This window comes from Leptosomus discolor, chromosome 3 (assembly GCF_034619465.1).
Source record: "Leptosomus discolor isolate bLepDis1 chromosome 3, bLepDis1.hap2, whole genome shotgun sequence".
Lineage (NCBI taxonomy): Eukaryota > Metazoa > Chordata > Aves > Leptosomiformes > Leptosomidae > Leptosomus > Leptosomus discolor.
In genome coordinates, this window is record NC_141393.1 from 52,507,110 (window position 1) to 52,524,105 (window position 16,996).

A 16,996-nucleotide genomic window follows, 5' to 3' on the forward strand; every position below is an offset into this window, starting at 1 on the left:
CCAAGTATTCTGATACTTCTGCAACCTTTTTTCTGAAACAATCTCTCCTGTGGTGTCAGTTACTGAGAGGCTCTGCACTGAGGTTGCAGTAAAATAAAGCAAGATGCTTAAATTAATCTCCACCTATACTACTTCAGGTAATGTACAGAAGGCACACTTCAGCTAATAAATCCAAAGTCCTGTCTTGAGCCCTTCCAAAGTTGTCGTCCTGGCATTAGCAAAGTACCGAACACTATAGGCCAATACACCATATCCTGACACAGCCTGCAGTGGGCTCTGTCTTTCAATAGACACAGACACTGCTCTTCAGTCATCACCTTCCTGTGCACGTACTACCAAAAAAGAACAAGGGATGTGTCATTAAAATGCAATACATTTTGTTAAAGCAATGAAACGTGGTAAATTATACTACTGCCAAAACCCTTCAGTCTCTAGGATTAGCCCACGTGCTACGTTTTACAGCCTCCTCTCACACACACTCTGGACCCTGTCCAACATTACACCTTCAACCTACCTAAGACCACTTCCATAACCTGCCATACTACTGACAACAGTAATATAAAATAAATCATAACGGGCAAGACCCAAAGTCTTTCAGTTACCTCCTCTGACAGCAACCTACAATAAATTCTTAAGGGGAAAAAAAACCCCTTCAAGAACAACAGTGATTAGCATCAGGGCTCCCAGGATACTTTCTCAGACTTTTAAGCCAGCATCTGTATTATAGTTTATTACTGGTCACTGCTTCTATGTAAACCTGTTGAATTGTTTTGGTTTTAGACACATTTATACATTTTTGCCTTCCAAATGAGAGGGGGCACAGTTTACTTGTGCTTTGTGTAAAAGCCAATTCATGGCTATAAAAATGTCAGCCTCAATTCAAATGGATGTTTTCTTGTGCTACCAAAGTGCCCAACCACATTCTATTCAGTTTTTCATAATACTCGTAATAATTTTATACATGATGTATGTATTCATCAAGTCATCCCTCTTCCAGGCTAAGTCAGATTGTTTGTGGAAGCTTTCTGAACACCTCTAATCATCCTTACTAGCACTTACCGTATCTTTTATATATAGTATCACCAAAACTGCATAAAGTGTTCAAGATTTGGGAGCATGACCAATTTATGCAGTGACAAAATCGTGCATGTTTTAATCTTTCTTCCTAATATCTAACATTGCTTCTTTTTTTAAATTTTTTTTTTTTAATTACTACGTAGAACTGAAATGACCTTTGCGAACTACTCAATAATGAATGGAGCAAAGAGATTCCTTAAAGTACAGGTGGGGTCTGCTTTTCTCTGGTCATGCACACAAACATGTGTGTGGAACAAACACTCATGCATTCCCTGAAGGCAGTTTCCAATTCTTCTCATATTCCACTTACAGTTCAGTCAAACTGGTCTCTGCTTCGCTATACGTCCTGGTTTGGGCTAAACCAGAACTAATTCTGTTTTAAAGTGCTTAACTTTTCAGTTAAGCCTCTTCTAACTAACTGCACTTTCTGAAACAAACAGCATGTTTTTCCAGACAGTAACTGCTTCTAGCAGTGATAAGGCCTGATGTTTACAGTTAGTACCAAGGAATGGTGTGGAGAGAGGCCCTTGCTTATACTACTTCTTATAGCAACCAAGGTCACTGCTAAATCTCGTACTCTGTGTTGGGGTGCCATAAGTGAAAAGAGTCTCAAGCACATAAAAGGTCAGACCTGTAGGGAAAAACGAACCAGACAGATGATCCCAAACTGACCAAAAGAGTATTCCATCCCATATATGTCATATTCAGTATAAAGCTGAGGGATCACGAGGGTCAATCTCTTCTTTGATGGCCAATATCTGAGGAGGACTCTGTTCTTTTGTCATCGATCCCGATCCGTGCATCCCTGAATCCAGTGTCTGAATCCAGCTCCTGCATCCCGTCCCTGTCTGCTCCCGAGTCCAGCCTGGGACTGCCCCAGTGCCAGCCCTGCAGTGTGGTGGTGACGCATCATCATCAGGGTGGTGGGAGTTGGGTTTGGTATTGGTTTTGTATCTATTTGTATATATTTCATTATTTTCTTATTCTTCTTATTTTTTTTAATTGTTATTGTTTCATTAAAGTTGTTTTAGTTATCTTTTCCAAACCGTAAAGTCTCTCTCCCTTGTTCTCTCTCCTTTTCCCTTTTGGGAGGGGAGAGGGGTTAATAGAGAGCATCTAACATTCTTTAGTGGCCGGCTTAGCCTCAACCTGTGACACTATGGAAAGCAGCAAGGACAAAGATCATCCCTAGTAGCCACTCCCAATTCCAGGAAAAGAGCAAACAAGTGCTTGTCAATGCAAATTTAATTAATTCTCTCTCTCCTTTTAAATGAGTTCAAGTTTGAATTATTTCTGGAAATACAAATCAGAAAAAGAGAAAATAATAATAATATCATCACTGTATTATATGTTCTATAAAGGCTTACCTCCTTTCAGAACAATGAAATCTGCATTAATGAGCTTTGGTAAAGAAAAAAGGTTGTCCGTCAACTATCTCAAAATATTCTTTCACTGATCAAAATGAAGAAGTCTTTGCCAAGTAACATAAGTACATAAAAAAAATAAACTCTGTATTAGCACTTGGGTTCCACCTGTTAACAGTTCTAATTAACCTTTAAAAAAGATTTTCAATTATGCATTTTTACATGTGGCATATTTTAATTGTTACTTCATTTTCATTTCTACCCCTAACAGAGACTTGATCAGACTTAATCTCTAAACTATAGAGTTTCTAAGGCTTTGGTTCTCAAGCAGATGTACATGACAGTAGGAATCAAGGAGGTATTCAGTAGCTAAAGATCTATACTGACCAGAACACAAGACTAGAGACAAAAGCTAATCAAAGCTATTGAGCTATGAAATTACTCATTAGAAATGGATCAAGATGTTTCAAAAGTCCTAAAAAAGCGCATAGATTAGCCTTATCAGCAGTGCATTTTTCCTTTTACTTCTTCCATCTCCTGCCTTGGCCTACAAGATCGCCTGCCGGACTGTTCTAGCACACAACCTCTCTGAGTGTACTTGGAATGAGGGCTTCTAACCTTTGCTCACATTATGCACTGCAGCACATACTTCTGAAATGGACACGTTTTACTGGATGTTTTTTCTGCTCCACTGTAGTCTGCAAACCTCCTCAGATCCCTTCAACCCTGCTGTCTACCTAGAATCCTACTAATTACAGCCACTAATTCCATTTCTCCTCTCCTGCAACAGCAAATCACAAAGACATGGAACCTCTGGAAAACCAGCATAAAAGTAAACTTTTACCCTTCATTATACATTTATTAATCCAGTTAATAGCAGCTGTAAAAGTTCACAAGGACAACATTTGTCTATCCCTGCCACAATTTCAGTTCACTTCACTGCATTTCTATGTATTACTCTAAATAGAACATGTTTACTTTAAAAGAAGTAAAGATTTGTTTTTCTAACTCGCCAAGTCAATCGGGATTTCAGTTAATATTCCTAATGATCAGATGTCAGCTGGGTTGCAAAAGCATTCAGAAAAATTAGTGAACAATTTAATGGATGCATAAGGCAGAATAGAATTTACTTCCCTCATCGGTTTTCTTTCTGTGCAGCTCTTTCAAAGTTATTTAATCAAGCAGATATGCCTAAACATACACAACAGACCTTTCCACTTAGCTGCTCTTCAGACAAGAGTGTCATTCAATAGGTGTGTGTTAATTTATGATAAAGAATTAATACCATATGCATTCACTAAAATATCATCTAACAACTTTTGATTCATCCAACATATTCACAGAAAGAGGGAGTCACAGATTGGAGCCCAACCTAGGAGTCATCGCAAGGATGCTACTGGTTTCCTTAAGGATACCGAAAAGTCACACAAGAAATTTCATTATCTTTTCCAAAAAAGCAGAACATGGCTTGGTCTTACTATTAGAAACATTTTACTGAATAAAATATTCATATTTGGGCACACAGCCCTCTTAAAATAACGTAATTATAAATCTTGCTTCAACCTCACATGCTTTATTCAGCCTTCCTATAAAAGACACAAATGCAGCATCACTGCTTCAATAGTTGTCATAATAACTGGCGAGCTACTTCTTCTCAAGTTGAGATCGTTTATTTGCAGCTCACCTACATAAAGTATCCACAAAACAAACTTATTTTCAGCTTCCATTAATATAATTGTCTAGACACACCTCCAGTCTGTCTACATGACTGAAATATGGCTACCTTTTCAGAAGAGAAACATAGATGTTCCAGAATGGCACATAGAACTGGTAGGGCTCACACACCTGAGGTGCCATGCACCAGAGAAACTATAATACACATCTGCCACCATTACTTGTTTGTTTCCCATTGTATCACTCAGACCCCCAAACCAGTTACTGGAATATAAAGGACAGTTCTATTAATTAAAAACTGTGGAAAACATTGTTTAAATTGTATCTGGCTGCTGAAAAAAAATCTAGCATCCAAAAATGCAAAGCTTCACTCATATCAGATTGTCCAGAATTATGGAAATATGAGCCCATTCAAACACTAAATGACGGATTAAAATTTTAATCATGCACCAAACCAAAATCTTCTGAGATACAGATATTAGAAGTTCTTGTGAAAACCAGCTGTTACTGAAAGATTAACACCTTGTTTTTCAAGTTTAAAGCAAATGAATCCATGTTGCAGAATCATCAAAACTTATTGTGTTGTAGAAACAACACTGCAAATCTATATATTCCAAGATGAAAACATGCCAGAAGCTTGTCCATACAAAAGTTTTTTCCAGAGTAATAGCCTGTGGGTGGGGGAAAAACACATTAACTGTTATATATCTGACCACTTTTGCAAACCAGATGATTAACTTTAGTGAACTGAAAATAGGTTAAGAAAGGTCCATACGGACTTAAAACCTTTTTCTCTATTGACAGTTGTCCCACTGGTGTCCTGTACAACAGTACTACTTCACAAACAACCTGTCCATTTACCTGCCTACTTCCCAGTTCTCTAAGGTCACACTGATCAAATTTTACCTCCTTCAAAATTTCCAGAACAAATACATGCACCCACACAACCACATACCTTGCAAAGCCTTAACAGTCTAGCGTTGTGAATACATACAGACATCTCGAATGCAGTGGGCAAGGAGATGATTTTTTTTCTTTTTTAACAGCACTCAAAGGTACAGGGGAACACAAGAGTAACCTAAGCAAATCACAGAGAAAAGTGACTTCTAGGACTGTGCTGTAGGAAAGATTCTTCATCAAATAAGAAAACACCATTGACAAAAACATCACCTTTAGCAATGCTACTGGTTGACTGATGCCCTTCCAGCCCCAGCTCACCCAAGTTTCTGCCAGCCAGGCAACCACCACATCACTACTGGGTCAACAGTACCGGGTGCGCTGGGGAGCACGGACCCAAAAGCCAGCAAGCTTGTCTTTGGAAGCACGCTGTACTTAACACAAAAGCCTAAAGCACATTTTGGAAAAGAAGGCATCTGGGGAACCTGTACAGAAGCCTGTGTAAGATAAGGCTCTGAACTTCAACCAGCAAGCGTAATACATGGCGACTGAACCGTTCCAGTGTGTTTTGACGAGTTTACTCTGAGAATCAAGATAGGGCCATTTTAAACATGTAAAATCTAAAAGGCTCAACTCCTTATAAGCACCGAATGGGGACAGCACAAACTTTCTAGATATTATGTCTACCAACAATTACTTCTGGATGTTTTATACTCTACAGCCACCAGCAATACTGTCATCCCTTATGCCCCTCTCCTGTGCCACTTAAGATTCCACTTCCCTCTGATGTCCCTTTAACAGTCTTCAGTACTGTTTACGTTAGAGAACTGCAGTATTTACCTGAAATATTAAAACCTGCTCGTTGCTCTGCCCTGCTGCATGGAGTACAGTTCCAGGGATTGTATACACCTCTATTAAACAAGTGTTATCTATTGACACTACTGATACAAAACAAAGAAACTTATTTTAAATAGCATTAGGCTTTAAATGTGAGCAATGTTCTGAACTTTCAGCCAGCTTTAGCATTTTATTAAATAAGGTATTTTAAATCTGGAGAAAGTATTCTGCTAATTTTAATCAAATTCAAAGGTCTCTTTAGCTCTTGAAAGGAGCAAAATTAAACATCTATTTTGTAGCGCACTTTGATCTACAGACCTTTTGAAAGTATATGAAGTCAAGATAAGGCTCTGTGCTGCCCTGAACCTTATAAAGCACACCACTGTGCCATAGCTACCTTTAAAAGTACCACTATCCTCCCCAAAACCTCACAACAGAATGAGTAAAATAGCAACAAAGAGTCTACCTGCATGGTCTGCCCAAAGTCTTAACGAACAAAGTCACTTCTATTGCTCAGTAATTACATCAGGATAATGCTCCCCATCATAAGGAAAGAATTGCAAATATGTAATTACTGGCTTATCCCTGCTGCAAACTACATACCTCCTGCCTACCTGTCTTCCAGAGATGTAGACAGAGCCTAAGCAAAAGTGAAGTAGTTCTCCAGTACCTCAAAAAAAAAAAAAAAAAAAGGGATCGGTGTTTCCCGCTAAGGGTACTTTATAACCCAGTATTTTACTAGGGTTACTACCATTACTATAGCACATTTACATTTAAATATATTCCATTTGGAGCTGAGAAAAACATATTTCCTTTGGAAAAGAGCATCAAATTCAACCAGACTACTCAAACGTTTGTGTCAAGGCAAGAGAGACTACAAAACAAGTACAAGGAAGTACAGATCTGCATTCCAGCTGAAGGATAAGAGTGTAGAAGTCATGTCACTTGCAAATAGGAAAGAAAATTGAGAGTCAACAAAATAAACAGAGAAGGGTATTCGGAAATAAGAGACCATTCTCCTAAGCAATACTATAGTAATTCTTCCCCTCAATACCATTACCCCAGCCCTACAAGACCAGCACCATAAACTGGGAAGGGCAGTACATTCCAGTTATAGATACAACCCGCCCAAGACACCAGGCCAAGAACTGGGGGACTAATCCTACCTTCTCTGCCCCTCCCTCCACTTGGATTATTTCCAAACCATTTTACCTCAAGAGCAGCACAACACAAACTCCACATTTATTTGTCTGTGACTAGGACATGACAAAGACACGTTCACTCAGCACTTTTCAGCATGTGTACAACACCTGCATTACAGTTTGTAAAGTTTACACTGTCTGCTATGCTTTTCATTCCACTAGCTTAACATTTTCAGCACTTTCTCTAATTGAGAAAGTATTATCAAACATCAAGGCAGAAAAGCCATTGAAGACAATTCAGTTTAAAACAAGTCCTGTACATACAAAATATTTATTATTTGCGCAATTTATTTCATTTGCTTGGTCTTGGCTTCAAAAAAACCCCCAACCAAACAAAAAACACACCACCCCCCCCCCCCCCCCCCCAATGATCCTCTAATCCTGTGATCTGATGTTTTGCTGCAGCTGGCAGATATATCCCCTTTGGATGCTCACAATGTTTTGCTGAGCTCTCTCTATGATCCAGTCTGTGAAACTCCTAGAGATAAAATAAAGCAAGGAGTTATGGACAAGGTGTTGTCCATCTGGTTTGAGCTTCGCCTTTAGATCTTGCAGAGAATTACTGTGTTGTTATTCTGCAGGTACACTGCGCAGGCCAAGAGTTAATGTCATTCTTCTATTCTGGAGTCCTACAATAAACTAGGGAATACTAGGAAAACATCACAGGGGGGAATAATCTTCAGATGTTGCATAGTGCATCCCCTTCTCCTGAGATTTAAAAGACTTTAGCTCTACTCTCTTCCATCAGAAGTCTTTGAAAATAAACTAAGCAATTCCCCCCTCCACCAATTTGTACAGCACTCTTCAGGCTGCAGAGCTGCAGGGGTCCAAAAATTAACCCTAAAATGTCTCAAAAATTTTCAGAAAAACGAGTTTGTTATCAGCAGACTGGAATTCATTATGCAGCTATTCATACCTCCACTGGAGTATTTTGTTGGGAGCTGTAAATCAAAAGAGATTAGCATACCAGCATTCTCCAGTGTATCTCTACAATCTGTTATGGTTATTATGGCTTGAAAGCCTGTCCCCACACCTAATGCCTAACCTAAATATATTCTGCTGCAAATTCAACCCATAACTACATGTTTTATTCACGATGGACATGGCAAGCTGACTAACCTTTCTTTGCAGATACCTTTCAAGGCATCTTTTCTCCAGACCAGTACTTCAGTATTCCCTGACTGAAAGGCAACCTTAGCAGGTGGGTTTTTTTGGGGGGGAGGGTTGGGGGGACAGTGTCAGAGGGTGAACTTCCGTACACCACCCTGTATCCCAGCACTGTCTGGCAGCAGAAAAAGGATGTAGTAACATATTCTGAGATCATACATAGTCATGTTTTTAAAAACCAAACGTCTCCCCCACACCCCCCTTCCAATTTTACTGTTGAAGCTGCAAGCTTTTAAGTTCAAAGCACTGACATTGAAAAAACTGATGTGACCCACCTACCAAGCATGACAACTTGCAGGCAGTGACACAATATCAGAGCTGGCTCCCAGTTACACCTGCAGGTAACATTTTAAAGCTGCTTTATAGATCACCTACTGCTGTCTGATAAAACACAAGTCGTATAAAACCATTCTAGAGCTAGAACGATCCATTTTTTTTTTTTCCCCTCAATCCTCACTCTGGGGTTCTCTCTTTTTACAGACTTTTTTCATCTTCTTTAGAGATCTTGTTACCTAGCCATAACTTTCCAAAAGTATGACAGTATCACAAACTGAACGAGATACTTTTAGCTGACGACACACCACTGCATAGCAGAATGGAAAAACTGCTTCATTACCTTATTTACAATGCTCTTTTATATGTTCCAGTATGAGAAGTGAATTTTCATGACAGTGACGCTGCTGACTCACAATAATTTGGGAACCACTACAACCCCTAGATACTCTCCCACAGAACTGCTGCCTACCCAGCTGTTCCTTGTCTGCATAATGTAATATTGCTAAACACAGTAATTTGAACCTGTCTACACCAAAATGGCTGAAATCAATGCTACTGATTTGAGACCACTTCTCATATATGCCAAGATCACATCATCTGTGTGTTCAGTAAGAATATTATTTCAATGTAGGAAAGTGAAAACACCAAACAGTACACAACCCAGGACAGACTTCCTGATGTGAACACTCCTCCCTTGAACATGGCCAAGTCCCGACTTTTTCTAGATGTTGCAAGGGGAAGCGTTCCCCAACTCTTGTCAGTATTCTGAAACTTTTCCCACCCCCACAGCCTCTCAGTTCCCCAAATACTGTAGGATACATTCCATAAGGCCCAACCAACCTGAAGACATTAAAGTCAACATTAACTTGTTTCTCTACTTTAACTAGAGTTCAAAGTAGAGAAAAGAGAGTTTTCCCAAACTAACAGTCAAGATCATAACACTTTCAAAAATTTCAGGGTAAAAGAGTTTCTTTGCTGAGGTTTTTTTTTTTTTTTTTTTTTTTTAAGATTAGCATCAAAGGCCTTTTCAGACCACCTCACGTGAATCCTGATTAATCCCTTGATGGATGACGCATTGGAATACAATGGCAATACACTCCCTTCTGCTGAAAGGCTGGAGACCTGCTGTAATCCTTACCATACAAATTCACCAGCAACTTTGTGAATATCATCAATTTCTGTGCCCAGAATAATACCATATACCTCCATGGCAGACTCAGTCCTTTATTTCCAAGTTAATTGTTCATCAAACTGAAGATGACAGAAGTCCAAGACAGTGATGACCATTGCCACATGCTCGTTATGTTGCAACTATGCTATGAGGGTCACACAGATCTCCAGGAAAGCAGTCCCTGCCACACTAAACCTCTGTCCACACTGCCAGTCACCCTTGGCCATACTATTATTCATCCCAACACTTGTATCTACCTGAACCTAGAACAGATGCTGAAAATAAAACTGCTCAAAGGGAAATTAATTTAAAATTGAACTTCAGTAGCTCCTAGTGAATCCTCTACTGTACAACAGTCCCTGAGACACAAGGTCACACACTGCAAAATATTTATTTCTGAACATCAGAAAAGCTCAGTTATGTTTGGATACACTGGTTCAAAGCATTTTTGAAAAGCCAGACCTTGGAAGCGCAACTATTTCAGATTAGTCATTTTATGGAACTGCACGCACCAACATTTTGCAAAGTCTTTTTACAGTTTAATTACAGAAAGGTCTAAGCAGCATAAAGTGTTAAAATTCTTCTTCTGACATTTTTGAAGGCCAGCTAGAGAAGACAGGAACTGAAATAGTTAAGCACACTTTAATCAAGAAATTCCAGTTTGGAGTGATACAGCCTGATGGCTAATATGTATGATTAATTTAACCAATATGCTTCCCTTCCCACTTACTGCTGTGCTAATGGCCTCCTCTAACCTAGAATATTTAGGTCTGCACAGTGTTTGCACATACACATATGGGGCAGTGGATACTTAGCCACTATCAATCTCTACCTAAATCCACTCCCAAAAATGTAAATTTATCTTCTGATGATACAGTAACTCATTAAAGTTTGGCACATTTTCATAGGAACATATTAACTTAGAGAACACAAGTTAAACAACATCCTGGCATTCATGAAGTATTCTAAGCAGGACCACGTTTCTGCCAACTTCACTGCTTTTCATCAAATCTGACAAGTAAAGAGAACATGCACTTCGATTACTCCTACTGAAACAAAAGCCACATACGATTTAGTTGGTATCCTGGTCACTACGTAAGTGACAATAAAATGTCCACTGACATTGCTGTGTTAGCAGAACAAAATCTAAACCACTCCTCTAAAAATAAACTAACGTAAAACTTAAAAATCCCAAACAAACTTCCTGGTATGCACTACTTGGCCAACTGCAAAATTCAGTAATTATGACCTTTCCCTGTACGAGTTACTGCCACAGTCATCCCATGGTTGTGTTTCGACAAAGCCGTAAGAAAAAGCTGTATGCATGCAAGAGCAGCCAGCGCTTCACTGGAGAGAGGTACTTTACGTTTTAGCTTTACTGAACATAGTTAGCCCTTTTCCAGTCTGTTCATACAGACAAATGAATAAAGCGTGCCCTGAAATACACTTCACAACTAAATCAATTCAGCAGCTACACAACTAACTTCAAACACCTTGTAACTCTGAAATTAAATTTAAAAAGCAATTTTAACTAGAGCCAATAGTTTTTGTTCATTTAGTAAAGGCAAGAACTACATTATCTGACACCCCACACTCTCGAAGGAATTCACAGACCCAGCCACAGTATTTTTCTGTATTAAAAAATGTATCCCACAGCTCTTGAAATATTTTTAAAATTTCATGAAAATGATAGTGAAGTAGATTAAGTCACTACAGAAAAATAGTATCCATTTAAAACAGAAATTTCAAGAGGCAGTAATACCACATACAAAGCAGTCACATCTGTGAAACAAGGTGACCATATCCTGCAAAATGTTCTCAAAGTACTTTTCCTAACAATTCAGAAAGTCTGCACTTCCACTTGATTTGCTATATATCACATCTGCATTCTGCTCCTCTTATTGCTGAGACATCCGCAGAAAAAACAGGACTTTTTTTTTTTAAATGCCATCTGTTCGCTGCATATTTTTGCTTTAAGTCCTAGTATGATATCTGCAATGGAAACTTCTGTGTCATATAGGATTAAGAGTACAGACCAAATGAATATGAAGTGCACAGGCTGCACTTCACTACAAATAGCTGTAAAACAATTAAAAAAAGGAGAAAAAAAAAATTAAAAAAAGAAGGAAGTACCACCTGAGGCTTTTCTATTCCAAATACAAAATGTCAATAAGTTCTTCTTAAGGTACTTTTCTCTAGAAATTATAAGAAAGAATGCAATAGGAAAAACTGCTCTTCTTAAACCTGGTGATTTTATTTCTTCCTACCACTGCTCTACACCTGTTTCCTTCCCGAGTCAGGGACTGGGCGTTTGAAACACCGGTCTCCAAACGTATGAGCACAAGGAACTTTTAAATGGAATACCAGCCATATTCATGCATGAAGAAACATTTGCATAAGCTTTTTTTTCATAACCATAACATTTTTATAGAAGCAATGTCAACTCTACAGTAAACTCAGCTTTGACGGCTCTTCAATTAGCTCAGCTGTTTTCTCATCTCCGCACGTCCCTTTGCAGTTTCCATGCTTCACTCAGTCACCTGCAACGTTTCAGAGTATTATCGACATTACTAACACTTGTGTCACTCAGAACTAGGGGGCGGGGAAAGAAAGGCTGACTTACCTGGTCATGTTAATATAAAAAGATTTTTAAGCAATGCTTTTAAATGATTCTACCATTACTTAAAAGGATTTAAATAGCAACTGTTCCTCTAACGCTGCTTAAAAAACTCGTAACTTGTTCAGACACCCACTAACTGCTCTAAAATCGTTCTAAACCGGCTCATTACTAAACTGAATTCAACTCAAAGCATCAAACGCGTCTTTGAAGTGCTAGGTGCGAACACAGCTGTTCTGATCCAGTCCAACTACAGTCATTTAAGTTAAACCATGCAAGACCTTAGGCCAACGGGGCATAAACTCCCCCGGACACACAGAAATAACTTTCACGAGTGATAAGGCCACCTCACGCTCACGCCAGGCGCTCTTTTCCCGTGAACAGAGAACGATCAACACCTGACAAGTTTCCCAGCCTCCCTTTGCCCCGGCCCCCACACAACTCGGCCGAGGGGATGGCAGCGGGCTGGGGAAGCTCGGGCTCGACTGCCCGCAGCACACGTGTCACAGCTCGGCGCCGACCGCCCCCTCCCGCCAGGGGCTGCCGGAAAGAGCGGCCGTAAATCTCACAGAGGCGAAAGGAAACGGCCCGAGCCAGCACGGTTCACCCAGTTTCGTTTCCAGCTCGCAATCAAAACAGACGGCAGTGGAGTCGCCCCTGCCGCGGGCGCTGCCGCGCAGGAAGCCCCGCGCCCGGCCCGGCTCCCCGTGGACTTCGCCCCGCCGCCCCGGCGGAACGCCGCGTTTCGGCCCGTCCTCCCCCCGCCCCCGGCCGGCCCGCTCCATGACAGGACAAGGCTAAACTCCGCGCGAGAGCCACAGCGGCCGCGGCAGCGCCCAGGCGATGTCAAGCGCTGGGAACTTTCCGGCTAAGCAGGAAACAATAAGCGAGCAGCCTCGGCCCCAGCCGCCCTTCCTCGGCCCGGCCCGGCGGCCCTGCCCCGCAGGGAGCCCCTCGCTGCCGCCTTCGGGAGCGAGTTCCTCGCGGGCCCGCCGCAGCTAAGGGACAGGGGTGGGCGCGCGGCGGGGCCGAAGGAGCCCCCCCGGCGGCCGCACCGCCCCCCGCCGCCGCCGCCAGCGGGCTCCCGGCCTGGCGGGAGGCCGATCCCGGGCCGCTCCAAGGCCGCAGAGCCGGCGGTAGAGCGACGGGCCGGGTCCCGGGCGGCGGACGACGGGGCCGCGCGGGGAGGCGCGGCGGGACGCCGGAAGAAGGGGTGTGGGAGCCGCACTCACCGGCCAGGCCCCTCTCGCTGCCTCCTGCGGCCCCAGAACCATAACAAAGCTCTGCCCAAAATGGCTGCCCGGCCCTGCCCGGCCGGGGGCCGGAGGGGGCGGGGCCTGTGAGCGCGCGGGGCGGGGCCGAGGAGGCGGAAGGGACACGCCCCCCCGGCTTCCCCGGCGGCCACGCTGAGCGCTCCCCACCCCCGCCCTGGACCTGAGAGAGGGGGGCGCGCGCGCGCCCCCCGCCCCACCAATCAGAGCGGTAGCACGCACCGCCCTCGTCTCCTGTCGGGCTCCACCGGAGACTACGCGTCCCAGAAGGCCGCGCGCCCTCCCGCCGCGCCGATCGGCCGTGCGTCGCTCCACGGGGCACGCTGGGATTTGTAGTCCGCCCCAGCCCACTGCCCCTTTCCGCGCGAGCGAGGCTTGCCCGCTGCGGAGATCCCGGAACCGCGAAAGCAGGCGCAGCCCCCCCCGTCCCGCACAGCAACCCCGGCGGCAGCGGAGATCCCTTGTCGCCGCTCTGCCAGCCCGGGAGTGAGCGAGGCTGCCGCAGTGGCAGGGGAAGGAGCGCACCTTTCGGCTCTGCTGCCCCTATCTCAAGCACGCCGGGGACCGGGACCGTCGCCGCTGGTGGGTGCCACGCACACCTGGGCGCTTCCCCGGCCTAGCGGAACGGCAGGGGCCGCGCCTGTTCCCGCCCGGACTGGCGCCGCTGAGCGCCGGGCCCCGTCGGAGCGCTTCCCGGGGCACCGGAAGGCGTCTCAGCGCGGAGGCTGGGGAGGCCGCGGACTGGAGCCGGTGGGTACCGCCGCAGTCGGGGCCCAGCCCACGTCCGGTCGGCAGCGCCGTTTCTCCGTGCCAGCCCGGGGTGACCTTCTGGGGGCCCGCGTCCCTGCCGGATATACAGCCTCTGTTCTCCCCCTTCCCCGCGGGCTGCGGCTTTGGGCGCGCGGAGCCGCCCCACTTCCCTGGAGCAGCACGACTGGGGAGTCCGGTCCACCGGCGGGCCGCCTGCCTTTCCCGGTGGGTTGGTTTTGTCGCCCCTGCGGGTAGCTTACCCGCAGCTTGGGCGGTGACGGTTTCCACTCCTTTATGGTTAAGGATCGTTTTTTCCGCGTGTGAGGAACTGATCGTTCATCAGCCGCGTGCAGCCATTTATCCCATGAAAAGGAGATGATCCATAAACGGGAAGCCATCCCCTGTTTCCTGATACTCGGTTCTTTAATTAGAAATCGTTCTTGTAACAGTTATTAGAACTTCAGTTCACAGAGCTACCTGAAAATAAATATCCTGGAGTAGGTAAATATGGATTGAGTATATGTAGTATTTAGATATACATCTGTAAGAGTCTCGTGTCTGATAAACAAGTCTAGACTGTGACTTAACTTAGGACGAACTCAGCTATTACCAGTTTCAAACCACCTGAATTTTTCTGTTTTAGGGCCTTGATAAAGCAAATATGTTTCCTCTTGTACAACGATGCTGCTTCCACACACCTTTCAAAGTAAGTTTCTGAAGCCTTTTTGGTGTCTGTTTTTCTTTAAAAGTAAAATAGCAGAAGGTATGACTGGAGCATTGAAAATAAAAAAAAAAAGGTGACTTACAAGTTTGGAGTAGCCGTATGCAGCTTTTCTGAAATAATTCTGTTTCTACAGCAGCTTTTAGCCGCAGCCAAGATATTTCTTTTATAAAATCAAATTCTATTGCCTAAAGGTCTTTTTTTCCTCTCTCTTTTTGGTAGAGTAGTGAGGGGATAGTAGCTAATTTCTGGGGTGACCTTGTCCTGTAATCATTTTACATTCTACTCTGAAAAGGACTGCTATATCTTAACTTAAAAATGCCTAAAGAGCACATGCACAGGTGGAAGGATAGGTGGATATAGAAACCTTTTGTAGTGACTAAGGTTTGCCTAGTTGCTCTTTGTCAGCTAGTTTGTGAAAGCTGTATCAGCTTAATTAGTTAAGTTAAAAACACCTGAAAACCAAGAGGAAGGGCAGCTGTGATGTGCCCTGACTTAGAAAACTACTTGGTACAGTATTTCATAGGTAGTTTAGGTAACTGTAGATCTGTAAGCCTGTGTTGTAAGGTATTCAGAACAAGTGTTATACTTGCAGCTCCAGAAGTTAACTGGTCTCAGACTACTACTGTATGGAAAGAATAAGAGAACTTGGTCTCTCGGCCTCCAGAGGGATGTGTGTCTTCTTTCAAGATCTCCAAGCCTCAAGCCAGCATCACTATATGCAATCAAGCTCCAGGCTTTTCACACCTCCCTCCCCTTCTTCAAGAAGAAAACCCCCAAAGACTCTGAGATGAAAGACTCGGGCGTCTTGCGACGAAGTATGAAATTACTAAAGGATTCTCCCAAGCCAGCCCTTTACTTAAGCCTCACAGGGCTAATTCCATTTGTTTCTGTGCCACTGTCAATGGCTATCCAAGGGACCTACTACCCAGAGCTGGCGTTTGCTCAGATTACATATGGTGCTGTAACAGTCTCTTTTCTAGGAGGAATGAGGTGGGGGTTTGCTCTTCCGGAGGACAGCCCAGCCAAGCCAGACTGGCTGAACCTGGCTAACAGTACAGTCCCTCCTCTACTTGCCTGCCAAGCCTTACTTTTTAAAGATATCACTCAGGGTGCAATAGCGCTAGTAATGGCCTTAGGGATAGCACTACATTATGACATTTCCCTTCTTCCTTCTTATCCTAGGTGGTTTAAAGTACTGAGGGTAGTGGGAACAGTGGTGATGGTATTATCACTGTTAGCTACTGCAGCATTGAAGACTATTTCAGAGTATCAGCAGCTACATAATGGCATAAATAAATGGCAGAACACAAAACAATAAATCAATAGGAAAAAGATATTTGTCTGCCAATATCTCAATAATTTGTATTGAGTTCCAGGGGAAATAAAGACTTATTTGTACTTTAGAGTCATAAGATGTCAGGGATCAAGATGCTTATTCTTGAATCAAACAACTTAACTAGTTTAGGAGGGAAGGATTGTAAATAGCAATGACTTCTAAGGCAGGCATGAGTCTGTCCTTATCTGTAGAACAAAGCAGCACTCTTCAATGAGTTATTACTGTCATATTAATTCAAAATGGAGATTGAAGTGACATGGGTATGAATTGCTCTATGCTGAATTATTAAAGTATCTGGTTTAACTATAATGTGTGATAATCTGTGGTGGGGAGAACAACTGTGTAGTCATAAGCAGTAACAAGGTGAAAGCAGTCCTTCTAGTTTAGTGTTTAAAGAAGCAGCAGAGAATTATGCAAAAGTACATACATGTTCAATTCCTATGTTGTGGAACAGAGCTCTTCCCTGCCTTATTTTAGCTGAGAAGGTGCTGAAAATGCTACGTGATTAAGTGTTAATCGGGTAAAAAAGGAGAGGCAAGGTTTGTTTGCAGCCTTGAGGCAAGCCAAGGCCAGCACTCACCTAAAATATGTCACCTAGCTGCTGTGATGGAGTGGGGAAAGCTAGAAGGGGAA

The 16,996-nt window shown here is 43.2% G+C and overlaps 2 protein-coding genes across 3 annotated transcripts in view; one reads left to right on the top strand and one right to left on the bottom strand.

Annotated features, from left to right (window-relative positions):
* GPBP1L1 (GC-rich promoter binding protein 1 like 1) overlaps window positions 1-13,585 on the bottom strand; it is a 35,075-nt gene extending 21,490 nt beyond the window's left edge. Inside the window, exons 1-2 of one of the 2 annotated variants that reach the window (XM_086463102.1) lie at window positions 13,515-13,585; window positions 12,115-12,205 (exon numbers count right to left, since the gene is read on the bottom strand). The gene's annotated coding sequence lies outside the window, so the exon portion shown is untranslated. The remainder of the gene's footprint in view (window positions 1-12,114; window positions 12,206-13,514) is intronic. The other variant, XM_086463099.1, reaches the window with a different exon arrangement.
* A 1,372-nt stretch (window positions 13,586-14,957) lies between these two features.
* TMEM69 (transmembrane protein 69) lies at window positions 14,958-16,739 on the top strand. The gene is made up of 2 exons (XM_009951245.2): window positions 14,958-15,009; window positions 15,620-16,739. The coding sequence occupies exons 1-2, from the start codon at window positions 14,965-14,967 to the stop codon at window positions 16,343-16,345; spliced, it is 771 nt and encodes a 256-aa protein (XP_009949547.2). The 5' UTR covers window positions 14,958-14,964; the 3' UTR covers window positions 16,346-16,739.
* The last annotated feature ends 257 nt before the right edge of the window (window positions 16,740-16,996 follow it).

Excerpts from the sequence above, each read along its gene's own strand:
- TMEM69 (XM_009951245.2), top strand. The coding sequence starts at position 14,965 with ATGTTTCCTCTTGTACAACGATGCTGCTTCCACACACCTTTCAAA. Across the intron at positions 15,010-15,619 it reads GCTTCCACACACCTTTCAAA|CTCCAGAAGTTAACTGGTCT; the intron begins GTAAGTTTCTGA and ends TTATACTTGCAG.